Here is a 15,030-nt window from a genome sequence, read left to right as displayed (position 1 = left end):
TTATGAACCCATGAATTTTTCCGTTTTCAACCTTTTCTTACAAGCAGGTAATCATCTAGGGTTCATTTTAAAAATGCCTAGTCACCACTGTTATGTTTTGTAACTCCAAAACATTACTAATTTATAGCAAAGATGGTAGTCTGAAATGTGAGTTTAACTTTGTTTTACTTTAAGTGAGGTGCATGTTTATCTCGTGGTAGTGTCATGACATATGCAATTTACATACTTTTACATATAACCCATAATGCATTATGTAAACAGCAAAGAATACTTAAACAATATATTTACAATATTACTCAATTACTGAAATATTAAATATGCAACAGGGAGGACATATACAAGGCCTGCCAGCCATAATCGGATACAGCTACTGTGTTTAAGGAATGGACACCAACAAAAAGCATAGAAGGATATGATCCTATTGTTACCAAATAAGATAGGAAAGAGAAGAGCAAATAGGTCAGCATGGATCTGCTAGGCAAAGGGCTTTATGACTCTATGAATCTAAATAGGGTCATGAATCTGGACATTATCATATCAGATTCTCTGACTTCAAGGAATTTAGGGTTACTGACCCTCTCTACTGCTGATCTCCTAATGTGGACTAGCTCATGAACCTCCAGTTTCTTCTTCCTGTAGTCAATAATCAGCTGTTTGGTTTTACTAACATTGAGTGAGAGGTTGTTATGGCACCATTCAACTAAATTTTTATTCTCCCTCCTATATACAGATTCAGTATTGAGGTATAGTGATTTCCAATGTTTTCTGGTTTTATTGGAGATTTTCAATATTTAATTTTGTTTCTAAAGGATCGTTGATGTCTTAGCATTCATTAATAAATTTTGATCAAGCTGGCAGCTCAATTTAACCTTTCTTGAGCTGTTTCATGTTTCAGTAGTCATCCATGCCTATGCTATAGATGGCCTATTTTCACACAGTATTTAAAAGTGTTTACATGGGCACTAGAAACAACACAGAATTGTGGTAAGTGGAAATGGTGTAGATATGCATTTGGATGTCCAGCATGGACATGCGCTGAAGAGCCTATGTTTACACTGCATGACTCAATTATCTCTATTTTGTAGCCTGACTCCATTTTTGGCTCAGCCCATTTATTACTGAATCCCTCATACATGATTTTGACTAATTAGGAATAAATAATTTTACTGGGCTCCTGATTAATCTCCTATCATCCTCTCCTAATGAACTTTGAACATAACCAAAACCCCTAAACTATACCAAGGCATTTTTCAGCCTGAATGGCCAATACTTTGATTCAAAGCCTCTCATCCACGTTTACAAATCCCCACATTATCTCCATTCCCTTTCTCTGTGACCAGCTCTAGCCATGCAGTCCCTTTGGCGCTTGTTCCAACTTCTTGCTTATTGCTCTCTCAACTCTAGTACGATTCTTAAACTTCTTGCTGTTCTTCATTTGTGATTCTCCTTAATGTCTGCCTCATTTACCAGAGTTTTAAACTTAGAATTGACTTATATAATCAATGTAAAATTTTGTTTTAATTACACTCATTTGTGAAATATCTAAGGGCTTCTAACATTAAAGTTGCTATGTAAATTCATCATTGTTTTACGACTGTGCCAGTAATGTTCCCATAAATGAAAGGGTTAACATATGGGTGGATTGTTTGATGGCTTTACTTGCTGGAGTTTAGAAGAATGAGGAGGGAATTGCATTGAAACCTTTCAAATATTGTAAGGCCTAGATAGAGTTGATGTGAGGAGGATGTTTTTTCACAGTGGCGGAGCCAAGGACACATGACACAGACACAGAATAGAAGGACATCCATTTAGAACAGAGATGAGGAATTTCTTTAGCCAAAAGGTAGTGAATCTGGGGAATGTAATGCCATAGGCAGTTGTGGAGTAAGATATTGGGTATATTTAAAGCGGCGGTTGATTAGTAAGGGAGTCAAAGATAATGGGGTTGAGGGGAATAATAAATCAGCCCTGATGGAATGGTGGAGCCAAATGACCTGGTTTTAAACTCCCTATACCGATAATCTTAATGGCAAATGTGCAGTCTCTGGTGAGTAAAATCAATGATCTCAGACCAAGTGTGCTGAATCAGAGGAACATTAGGATCGTGTGTTTCCTTTGTCTCATGGAATCCTGGTTAACCCCTTCCGTACTGGATGCAGCAATTCAGATCGACAGGTTTACTATACACCGTCCGTCAGGATAGATCTATAGAGTCTCTCAAAAGCAGAGGTGGAGGAGTATGCCTCATTATCAGCTCTTCTTGGTGAACAAATATATCAGTGCAGTCCCAATTCTGCTCACCAAACCTAGAATATCTAGTAGTTAAGTGCCATACTTTTTACCTACCATGGGAGTCATCTGGGGTCATTTTGGTGGCAGTATACATTCTACCTCAGGCCATCGTCACTCAGGCTTTAGATGATCTGAGCAATGGGATCAACATGCATGAAACAGCACACCCTAATGCCTTCACCATTGTTTTGGGATGTTTTAACCAGGCCAATCTGAAAAAATCACTAAACAATTACCATCAACAGATCACTTGCAATACCAGAGGAAACAACACACTAGACCATTGTTACACCACCATCAAGGATGCCTACCATGCTATTCCACGACTTCACTTCGGGAAGTCTGATCACCTGTTTGTACTTCTACTCCCTAAGTATAGGCAGAGACTGAAGACTGCAGCACCAGTAATGAGGACCAAGAAGGTATGGACAAGGGAAGCACATGAGCGCCTACAGAACTGCTTTTAATCGATGGACTGGACTGTATTCAGGGACTCATCTAAGAACCTGGATGAGTATGCTACAGTTGTTACTGACTTCATTAAAACCTGTGAGGATGAGTGTGTGCCTGCAAAGGTTTACTGTATATTAACAAACCAAAAGCCGTGGATGAACCAGGAGGTACATCATCTGTACCAGAAAACCAGGTATGATTTGCAGAGGCCTATCTCAAGGATGAAGAAACAATTTCGAATGAGGTTGGAGGTGACATCAGAAGCACAGCAACTCTGGCAGGGTTTGCAAGACATTACTTCCTACAAAGCGAAACCCAATAGCATGAATGGCAGCGATGCTTCACTATCAGATGAACTCAATGCCTTCTATGCCCACTTTGAAAGGAAGAACACAACTACAACTGTGAAGGTCCCTGCTTCACCTGATAACCCTCTGATCTCTGCCTCAGAGACCGATGTTAAGCTGTCTTTAAAGAGAGTGAACCCTTGCAAGGTGGAAGATCCAGGTGGAGTATCTGGTAAGGCTCTGAAAACTTGTGCCAACCAACTAGCGGGAGTATTCAAGGAAATTTTCAACCTCTTACTGCTACGTGCGGAAGTTCCCATTTGCTTCAAAAAGGCAACAATTATACCAGTGCCTAGGAAGAATAATGTGATCTGCCTTAATGACTATCATCCGGTAGTACTCAATCGATAGTGATTAAATGCTTTGAGAGGTTGGTCATGACTAGACTGAACTCCTGCCTCAGCAAGGATCTGGACCCATTGCAATTTGCCTATTGGCACAATAAGTCAACGGCAGACGCAATCTCTTTTTTTTTGTAATTTATTTTTTATTGAAGTTCGTCATCAAACAAACATTTCCATAAGATGTATTTCAGATATTGTACATATAATCTAGTCATATATGCCACAAATCTCCACATAATATTTATCTGAGGTATACACTTATAGAAGAGAGGAAAGAAAGAACAAGCGAAAGGAGAAAACTATGTACAAGTAGGGAGTGATCTTTATTTACTACATATTCATTGATTTGTGAGGATAAAATCAGGCCTATGAGGTGTTATGTAGTTAAATCATTAATGATTTAGATGAAGGGATTAAAAGTAACAAGCAAATTTGCAGATGACACAAAGCTGGGTGGCAGTGTGAAATATGAGGAGGATGTTAGGAGAATGCAGGGTGACTTGGACAGTTTGGGTGAGAGGGCAGATGCATGGCAGATGCAGTTTAATGTGGATAAATGTGAGGTTATCCACTTTGGTGGCAAGAACAGGAAGGCAGATTACTATCTGAATGGTGTCAAGTTAGGAAAAGGGGAAGTACAACGAGATCTAGGTGTCCTTGTTCATCAGTCACTGAAAGTAAGCATGCAGGTACAGCAGGCAGTGAAGAAAGCTAATGGCACATTGGCCTTATAACAAGGGGAGTTGAGTATAGGAGCAAAGAGATCCTTCTGCAGTTTTTCAGGGCCCTGGTGAGACCACACCTGGAGTATTGTGTTCAGTTTTGGTCTCCAAACTTGAGGAAGGACATTCTTGCTATTGAGGAAGTGCAGCGTAGGTTCACAAGGTTGATTCCTGGGATGGTGGGACTGTCATGTGTTGAAAGATTGGAGTGACTGGGCTTGTATACACTGGAATTTAGAAGGATGAGAAGGGATCTGATTGAAACATATACGATTATTAAGGGATTGGACATGCTAGAGGCAGGAAACATGTTCCCGATGTTAGGGGAGTCCAGAACCAGAAGCCACAGTTTAAGAATAAGGGGTAGGCCATTTAGAACTGAGTTCAGGAAAAACTTCTTCACCCAGAGAGTTGTGGATCTATGGAATGTTGACAGGCTGCATTACTGTCTGGTATGGAGTGGGGGGAAGGCTACTGCACAGGACAGAAAGAAGCTTCAGAGGGTTGTAAATCTAGTCAGCATCATTTTGGGTACTAGCCTACAAAGTACCCAGGACATCTTCAGGGAGCAGAGTCTCAGAAAGGAAACATCCATTATTAAGAACCAGCACACAGGGCATGCCCTTTACTCACTGTTACCATCAGGTAGGAGGTTCAAGAAGCCTGAAAGCACACACTCAGTGATTCAGGAACTGCTTCTTCCCTTCTGCCGTCCGATTCCTAAATGGACATTGAACCCTTGGATAGTACCTCACTTTTTAAATATCAAGTATTTCTGTTTTTGCACAGTTTTTAATCTATTCAATGTACATATATTGTACTATACAGGTATCCATCCCCCTCTTTTCCTTTGCTACATTAACAACTGCATTGGCGCTGCCTCCTGCGCGCCTGCTGAGCTCGTTGACTTCATTGACTTTGCCTCCAACTTTCACCCTGCCCTCAAATTTACGACACCTCCCTCCCCTTTCTTGATCTTTCTGTCTCCATTTCTGGAGATGGCTTAACTGCTGATATCTACTATAAGCCTACAGACTCTCACAGCTACCTGGACTATTCCTCTTCCCACCCTGTCTCTTGCAAAAATGCTATCCCCTTCTCACAATTCCTCCGTCTCCGCCGCATCTGCTCTCAGGATGAGGCTTTTCTTTCCAGGACGAAGGAGATGTCTTCCTTTTTTAAACAAAGGGGCTTTCCTTCTTCCACCATCAACTCTGCTCTCAAACGCATCTCTCCCATTTCCCGCACATCTGCCCTCACCCCATCCACCCGCCACTCCACTCGGGATAGGGTTCCCCTTGTCCTCACCTACCACCCCACCAGCTTCCGGGTCCAACGTATAATTCTCCGTAACTTCCGCCACCTCCAACGGGATCCCACTACCAAGCACATCTTTCCCTCCCCCCCCTTTCTGCTTTCCGCAGGGATTGCTCCCTACGCGACTCCCTTGTCCACTTGTCCCCCCATTCCCTTCCCATCGATCTCCCTCCTGGCACTTATCCTTGTAAGCGGAACAAGTGCTACACCTCCCCTTACACTCCTCCCTCACCACCATTTAGGGCCCCAGACAGTCCTATCAGGTGAGGCAACACTTCACCTGTGAGTCGGCTGGTGTGGTATACTGCGTCCGGTGCTCCAGGTGTGGCCTTTTATATATTGGCAAGACCTGACGCAGACTGGGAGACCGTTTCACTGAACACCTATGCTCGGTCCGCCAGAGAAAGCAGGATCTCCCAGTGGCCACACATTTTAATTCCATGTCCCATTCCCATTCTGATATGTCTATCCATGGCCTCTTCTACTGTCAAAATGAATCCAAACTCAGGTTGGAGGAACAACACCTTATATACCGGCTGGGTAGCCTCCAACCTGATTGCATGAACATTGACTTCTCTAATTTCCGTTAATGCCCCTCCTCCCCTTCTTACCCCATCCCAGACATACTTAGTTTTTTATCTCTCTCCCTGCCCATCACTCTGCCTGTTCTCCATCTCCCTCTGATGCTTCCCCCCACCTTTCTTTCTCCCAAGGCCTCCCGTCCCATGATCCTTTCTCTTCTCCAGCTCTGTATCACTTTCGCCAATCACCTTTCCAGCTCTTAGCTTCATCCCACCCCCTCCGGTCTTCTCCTATCATTTTGCATTTCCCCCTCCCCCCACTACTTTCAAATCTCTTACTATCTTTCCTTTCGGTTAGTCCTGACGAAGGGTCTCGGCCCGAAACGTCAACAGTGCTTCTCCTTATAGATGCTGCCTGGCCTGCTGTGTTCCACCAGCATTTTGTCTGTGTTGTTACGTATACTGTAATTGATTTACTTATTTTTTTTATTTTTTTTTCTCTCTTCTATATTATGTATTGTATTGAACTGCTGCTGCTAAGTTAACAAATTTCACATCACATGCCGGTGATAATAAACCTAATTCTGATTCTTTAAGGTCTTGTTATACCTCAAATCATTGTTTTGTGTTAGTTGGTCACAATTTATAAATTTCTGCAATGTTGTTATGGAGTTGTGAATTTGCTTACAGATGCAGCCTGGGCCATGAGGAATGTCCTGTCTTACTACCAGAATATTCAACCCCCCAGCATGTGTCTTTCAGAATCAAACTACCTGTTGCTGGTTCCATTGGTACAAGTCTCCATAGCAGCAGCAACTCAGAACACAACACTCAGTTCACTTAGCACTCAGCTGGTTGAAGAATATGTGACATTCATGGAGTGGTGGATGAGGCAACAGGTTAATCAGGTATGTTAATCGAAAAGAACATAAATTACACTAGATCAGCTTTAATGCTGATGGTAAATAAAATGAATTTCCTGAAGCTTTGGCTAGAAAAATGTTGATTCCCTTATATATTCAGCTACTTAAAAAGAAAAACAGAAGAAAAGTAATTGAGAGTCTGTCAAACTGGTCTGGAACATATTTTTTTGTAACCACAGTGTTCGCAGTTTATTTCTGGTTAACTGCATTGAATGGGTCAGCCTTTCTTTTCAAATATTATTATTATTATTATTATTATTATTATTATCCAAAATAACAAGAGTGTATTGAAGTAAATAACACTTACCATGTCTGAAAAGAAAAAAAATTAAAGATTGAAATATATGGTGACACAAAAAAAAGAGAAAAGGAAAAAAGCCTACTAAAGCAAGAAAAATGTGAGAGAAAAAAAGAACCCATTAGGTGTTCAACCCTGGAGCCATGCATCATACAAAAAGCTTCTAAAGATAAACATCAAACCACCAGCAAAAAAAATTATACCAAAATTTACAATTAGATCGTGGAGGAAATCTATCAATTAACTCAAATGGTAGTAACGAGCAAATGAACCCCATCTTTTCTCAAAATCAAACATAGGTTCAAAGGTTCGACTTCTAATTTTCTCCAAACTTAGACATAACATCACTTGAGAGAACCATTGTGACAGAGTGGGAGCCGACGTATCCTTCCACTTCAATAGAATGGCCCTCCTAGCTATCAGTGTAACAAACGCAATAACATGTTGGTCAGGCAAAGAAATATCACGGATATTTTGAGCTATTATTCCTGTCATGGTCTGGATTGGATTCCCTTTCAATTTACCTAGGTTGTGTTACGATCCGGACCGTTGACTCCTTGTTTCCCTTTAATTCCTGGTTCTCCCATGTCCCTTGGGCTTGGTGATTAAAGGCAATTTACTCTTGACCGAACTGGTAGTTTATAAGTCTCCGGCTTCAGCCATTCAGCGCAAGAGCATTAATGAAGTTAGTGCGAGCCAAAGTCATCTAGCCAGAGCCAACTAAGTTTCTTGCCGGAGCAAGTGCCAGCAAGCCGCCTTCCCTTGCCAGAGCGGGTCTGGGCAAGGTTAACCCACCAGAGTGTGTCAAGAACTCCCGCTGCTTGGAGCAAACTTGTCTGTTATAGTACCGTCCATTGTGTGGTCTCGTATCCAGCTCAGTAGGCAGGCTGTTTGCCACTACTTGATTGGACTCTCGTTGTTTTGTCGTCTCGTAACCAGCTCAGTAGGCGGGCCGTTTGCCGCTACTCAAGTGGACTGTCGTTGTTTTGTCGTCTCGTAACCAGCTCAGTAGGCGGGCCGTTTGCCGCTACTTGAGTGGACTGTCGTTTGTGTTCCGTGTATGAGTCCCGGCCCTATGTCCTGCCCCAAGGAGGGGTCCCGGCTCTGTGTTATGTGTTCCTGTGCTCAAGTCCCGGCTGTGGTGTTACGAGTATGAAGTCCCGGCTCTGGCTCCAAGGTTCCAGTATCAAGTTAAAGCTCCGAGGTCTGTGTTCCGAGCTTTGGCTCTGATCCCTGAGCTCCAAATCCTAGCCCCCAGACCCTGAGTCCCAGCCTAGTCCTGGGCCTGAGTCCTCGTCCATTATGCCTACTCTCGCTTCCTCTTTGCTCTCCTTGATTTCTCTCTGTTCTATCCTTGCGTCATGGCTCTCCTTGTAAATAGTAATAAATTCTATTTAGTTAACCTTACAAAACATGTTTGTGTCCTGCGTTTGGGTCCTCCTCCTGCACTCTTGCCCCCCCCCCCCCCACATTGTGACAATTCCAAAGAGCAGAGTTAATTTGTTAGGTTGTAAATGTATTTTAAGTGCTTTAGAAATTGTAGAAAAAACTGACTTCCAAAACTGTTCCAGTATAGAACAAGACCAAAACATGTGTGTCAGTGTAGCTGTCTCAGTTTTACATCTATCACAATAACTTTCAACATTAGGAAAGATTTTAGACAATCTCTCCTTTGTCAAATAGTAATGATGTACAATTTAAATTGAATCAATGAATGGCTAGCACAAATCGAGGAAGAGTTAACAAACTTCAAGATCTGCATCCAGTCCTCCATTATAAAAGTCAAAGTTCTTTTTCCCATTCTTGTTTAATCTTAAAAAAAGGGTGCTTATCCCATTGTAATAATAAATTATAAATTCTTCCAATGGTACCCTTCATCAAAGGATTCATACTCATAATAGTATCTTACAGGTCGGCCTCTAATATGCAAGGAAGATTACTTAAATATTTTTGTAAGAAATGTCTAACTTGAAGGTATTGTAAGAAGTGTAAATATGAAAGAGCAACATGAGTGAATCTGCAGATGCTGGAAATAAATAAAAACACAAAATGCTGGCAGAACTCAGCAGGCCAGACAGCATCTATGGGAGGAGGTAGTGACAACGTTTTGGGCTGAAACCCTTCATCAGGAGTGAAGTAACATGGGATGGTCGAGGGGGGATAAGAAGTGGGGGGAGGGATGAAGTAGAGAGCTAGGAAGTGATAGGCTGGAGGGAAATGGGCTAGGGGGAAGGTGGAGAATTATGGGAAATAAAAGAGAAAGAAAGGTAGGGCTGGGGGGAGAATGTAGTGAGGGGGGAAAGGGAGAAAGAGAACCAGACTAAAATTATAGATAAGGATGGGGGTAAGGGGGGGGCAGGGGTATCAATGGAGGTCTGTGAGTTGAATGTTCATGCCGGCAGGCAGGAGGCTACCTAGGTGGGAGATAAGGTATTGCTACATCGACCTGCATGTGGCCTCATCTTGACGGTAGAGGAGGCCATGGACAGACATATCGGAGTGGGAATGGTCTTTGGAATTGAAGTGTGTGGCCACAGGGAGATCCCGCCACTGCTGGAGGACTGAGCGCCGGTGTTCGGCGAAACGGTCTCCCAGTCTGCAGCGGGTCTCCCCAATGTATAAATGGCCACATCGGGAGCATCGGATACAGTATATCACCCCAGCTGACTCGCAGGTGAAGTGGTGCCTCACCTGAAAGGACTGTCTGGGGCCTAGGATGGTGGTGAGTGAAGAAGTATGGGGGCAGGTGTAGCACCTCTTCCGTTTGCAGGGATTAGTGCCTGGAGGGAGGTCGGTGGGGAGGGATGGGGGGATGAATGGACAAGGGAGTTGCATAGGGAGCGATCCCCGTAGAAAGCCGAGAGTGGGGAGGAGGGGAAGATGTGGCTGGTGGTGGGATCCCGTAGGAAGTGGTGGAAGTTACGGAGGATTATACGTTGGATCTGTAGGCTGGTAGGGTATTAGGTGAGGACCAGGGTGACTCTATCCCTGGTGGGCTGGCGGGGGGATGGGGTGAGGGCAGAGGTGCATGAAATATGGGAGACGCGATGGAGGGCAGAGTTGTTAGTGGACGAAGGGAAGTCCCTTTCTTCACCATGCCGACATCCCGGATTAAATACTGTCAGACCTTGGTCAGCTTTGACTATATACAGTTCCAGTACCTTGTTCGCAGGATTTTTGACCTGTGATAAAGCTTGATGTATATCTCATTTATGAAAGTGACAATCCCTAAAACAGGTGCTTGAGTTGTCTGGTGTCATGCTGTATTCCACAGATGTCCAACAATTCAGTAGAAGACAATTGTTTCAAGGAGATAAGAAGCATGCTTGATGAAAAGGACAAAGAATTATCTGCTCGAGTCGAGAAAATCTATGCTCAACAAGCAGGTATTTTTGGATTTACATAATTGACACAGAATTAATTAATTAATTAATTCCCTACATTTCTCTTCTGTTCTGAAGCACCTGACTTTATCCTCTTGGAAATGTATCATATAGCTATTTCTTGATATCATTTCACTTGCTGTTGTAATGTTTTATTTTTGAAAATGATTTGATAGTAATTGCTTAATCCTGACATTACTGGATTTCTAAATATGCTGTTTCCAGAGGGTTCACACGATAGCGATGAAGCACAGAAGTGCTTGATTTTAATCACTGCAGTACTGAGTGCACATACACTCAGAAATCCCAAATATACATGAACTTTAGACTGTGCTCTGTTGAAGTATTCACAACATGAGTCAGGATCTTGAATATCTTGAAAATAACTGCTCAAGCTTAAACTAACAGAAATCTGGAAATACTTAATTCTGTGTTTTTTCGTGTGTTGAGATTGCACTTTTTCAGCAACCTGTTCACTAAATACAGTCATATACTTTGTGCGCTGCAAACACACCCTGAGTTTTAAGGACTGCAATGCAATGTTAGCATTCTTTTCAATAGAATAAGAATATAAGGATGTACTGCTGAACCTTTATAGGGCATTGGTCAGACAAACTTGGAATATTGTGAACAGCTTTGGACCCCAATTGTGTGGAAGGATGTGCTGCCTTTGGAGAGGATCTACAGGAGGTTTAAAGAAAGAGCCCAAGGATGAAACGGTTAATACATGAGGAGTGTTTGATAGCTCTTGGCCTACACCATCATGGGTTTAGAAGGACTGATGGGTATCCCATTGATAAGCCTGGATAGAGTGGACTTGGAAAGGGATGTTCCCAGTAGTGGGAGAGTCTAGGACCAGCGAGCACAGTCCAAGAGTAAAAGAGTGTCCCTTTAGAACAGAGCTGAGGAGGAATTCTTTTAGCCAGAGGGTGTTGCTCTTGATTAGTAAGGACATAAAAATTATGGAGGGAAGACCAAAGAATGGGGTTGAGAGGGAATAATATATCAGCCATGATTGAATGGTGGACCAGATTTGATGAGCCAAATGGCCTAATTCTGCTCTTATGTTTTGCAGTCTTAAGGTAAGTATCAAAAAAATAGTTATCAATAGATATAAAGTTACCAACGATAAATTCTGTACTGAAGATAGATACCACTTGGTTGACAGCTGAAACTATGCAGCAGAATATTAAGGAGTTCACCATATGATATGCACAGTTATGAAAGGTATATTAACTTTCATATGTTAACATTTCCCTAGCTAATCTTCATTCATATATCTTTTCCTTTTTCAATATTTTTATTAATTTCTACATAGAAAAATAGAGTTCAAGAAAATACATATTATAAAACAAAACAAAGATATAATAATACCAAATACATTATATTTGAATCACATTAACAAACTCCTTTCTTTTCAAATCTTTTTATTATTATTATTCAAAAATAACACAGGTACATCGAAGTAACCACACTTACAATGCCTCAAAAAAAAATAATTATCTTAAAGATTGAAATTTTTTGTGAATAAAAAAAACCCTACTAAGCAAGAAAAATGACAGGAAAAAAAAGAAACCTATTGGGGGGTACAACCCCGGAGCCATACGTCATACAAAAAGCTTCTAAAAATAAGCATCAAGCTGCCAACAAGAAAGAAAGATATATCAAGAAATAAAAAATTTACACTTGGATTGTGGAGGAAATCTATCAGTTAACTGAAATGATAATAACGAGCAAATGAGCCCCATCTCTTCTCAAAATCAAATAAAGGTTCAAAGGTTTGACTTCTAATTTTCTCCAAGCTAAGACACAGCATCACTTGAGAGAACCATTGTGACAAAGTAGGAGCTGATATATTCTTTCATTTCAACAAGATGGCCCTCCTAGCTATCACTGTAACAAACACAATAACATGTTGGTCAGACACAGAAATACCATGGATATTTTGAGGAATTATTCCAAAAAGCACAGTCAATTTATTAGGTTGTAAATTGATTCTGAGTGCTTTAGAAATTGTCGAAAAGACTGACTTCCAAAACTGTTTTAATATAGAACATGACCAGAACATATGTGTCAGTGTAGTTATCTCAGTTTTACATCTATCACCATACTTGTCAACATTGGGAAATATTTTAGAAAGTCTCTCCTTCGTCAAATGGTAATGATGTGCAATTTTAAATTAAATCAGTGAATGACTAGCGCAGATCGAAGAAGAGTTAACCAGCTTCAGAATCTGCATTCAATCCTCCCATATAAAAGTCAAATTGAGTTTCTTCTCCCAATCCTGTTTAATCTTAAGTAAAGGACGCTTATCCCATTGTAATAATAAATTATGAATTCTTCCAATAGAACCTTTTATCGAAGGGTTCATATTCATAATAGTATCTAACAAGTCAGCCTCCAATATGTAAGGAAAATTACTTAAATATGTTTGTAAAAAATGTCTAACTTGAAGATATTGTAAGAAGTGCGAATATGAGAGAAAATATTTATCGACTAATTGTTCAAAAGACATCAACCTGCCTTTAAATAAATCCAAAAAAGAATTTATACCTTTTTTTCCCAAAGTAAAAAAATTGGATCACTCCAGGAAGGTTTAAAAAAGTAATTACGATAAATTATACTACAAAGTTTAAATTTTTTAAGATTAAAAAAAAATTGCGGAACTGGAGCCAAATTTGTAAAGAGTGCTTAACCAAATAAAACTGTTTCACAGCTCTCAGTTCCAGGTCTAACCATATCAGTCGATCATTCCTATCACCCCAATATAACCAAAAGGACACATATCGCAAATTAACAGCCCAATAATACATTCTTAGATTAGGCAAAGCGAGACCTCCATCCTTTTTCATCTTTTGCAAATGACATTTACTAATTCTTGGTCTTTTATTATCCCAAATAAAAGATAGAATAATAGAATCAATCCAATCAAAAAACTTACTAGTCAAAAAACAGGAATATTCTGAAATAAATATAAAAAGTTTGGTAAAATCATCATTTTAACTACGTGAATATGACCAACAAATGAAAATGTAAGTGGGCTCCATCTACTAAATGAGTACTTCAAAGAGTCCACTAAAGGAGGAAAATTGGCTTTATAAAGATCCTTATATTTTTTAGTAATTATGACACCTAAATATCTAAAAGAATCCATAACTTTAAAAGGAATATTATCATATATAGAGATAGGTTCATTTAAAGGGAGTAATTCACTTTTACTAAAATTTATTTTATATCCTGAAAAATCTGCAAATTTGTCAAATAATTTTAGCAAAGCAGGAATAGATTCTTCAGGCTTAGATATATATATATATATATACTAATAAATCATCAGCATAAAGAGAGATCTTGTGCATGGTCTCATTCACAAAAATCCCATGAATATTTTTGGCTTCATGAAGAGCAATAGCCAGGGGTTCTAATATTAAGTTAAATAACAAAGGACTTAATGGACAACCTTGTCATGTCCCCCGTGATAGCTGAATAAAAGGAGATCTACAATTATTAGTGACAACAGTAGCAATAGGAGCTTTATATATTATTTTAATCCAATTATGAAAATGAATACCAAAACCAAATTTTTTTAAAACATTAAATAAATATTTCCATTTGACTCGATCAAATGCTTTTTCAGCATCCAAAGATACAACGCATTGTGGAGTTTTAGAAGAGGGCGAATATATAATGTTAAATAGTTTCCAAACATTTGAAAAAGAATAACGACCCTTTATAAAGTATGTTTGATCTTTAAAAATGATTTCACCCAAAATACTCTCCAACCGATTGGCCATTATCTTTGAGAGAATCTTAGCATCAACATTCAATAATGAAATAGGTCTGTATGAGGCACAATCAGAAGGATCTTTATCCTTTTTGAGAATTAAAGAAATAGAAGCCTCATAATAAGTAGAGGGTAAATCACTTTTCACAAAAGAATCTTTAAAACAATCTCCAACATATATGGAGAAAGCAATTTTCCAAATTTTTTATACAATTCTACAGGATAACCATCAAGTCCCTGGGCCTTACCAGATTGTATTGAAAAAATAGCTTTTTGAATTTCAGATTCAGTAATTTGGGCATCAAGAGTTTTTTGGTCCTCAGCAGAAATTTTAGGAAAAGCAATCTTTCGTTAAAAAGCATTCATTTCAGAAGAATCTACTGGACATAGAGATTTATAAAGTTCCGTCTAAAAATCTTGGAAAAATCTTATTAATTTCTTCATACTTCTGAGCCAGGGTACCATCCTTTCTACGAATTTTCAAAATTTGCCTTTTGGCTCCAGCCGATTTTAATTGAGATGCAAGTAGTTTATTATTTTTATCTCCAAACATATAAAATTGGCTCTTTAACTTAAGTAGATAACCTTCAATTGGATGAGTTAATAATAGGTTATATTGTGATTGAAGTTCCACCCTTTTTTTTAAATA

General features: G+C 39.8%; 1 protein-coding gene across 6 annotated transcripts in view; it reads left to right on the top strand.

The window, feature by feature from the left end:
- Window positions 1–15,030, top strand: part of LOC140731559 (uncharacterized) — a 281,877-nt gene that overhangs the window by 88,203 nt on the left and 178,644 nt on the right. For all 6 annotated transcript variants that reach the window (XM_073053074.1, XM_073053075.1, XM_073053073.1 and 3 more), the window contains 2 exons: window positions 6,687–6,904; window positions 10,492–10,603. In XM_073053074.1, the coding sequence (XP_072909175.1) occupies window positions 6,687–6,904; window positions 10,492–10,603 (330 nt within the window). The remainder of the gene's footprint in view (window positions 1–6,686; window positions 6,905–10,491; window positions 10,604–15,030) is intronic.

Source organism: Hemitrygon akajei, chromosome 8 (genome assembly GCF_048418815.1).
Source record: "Hemitrygon akajei chromosome 8, sHemAka1.3, whole genome shotgun sequence".
NCBI lineage: Eukaryota > Metazoa > Chordata > Chondrichthyes > Myliobatiformes > Dasyatidae > Hemitrygon > Hemitrygon akajei.
The sequence above is the reverse complement of the archived record's forward strand: the minus strand, read 5'-3'. Positions and strand labels throughout refer to the sequence as shown.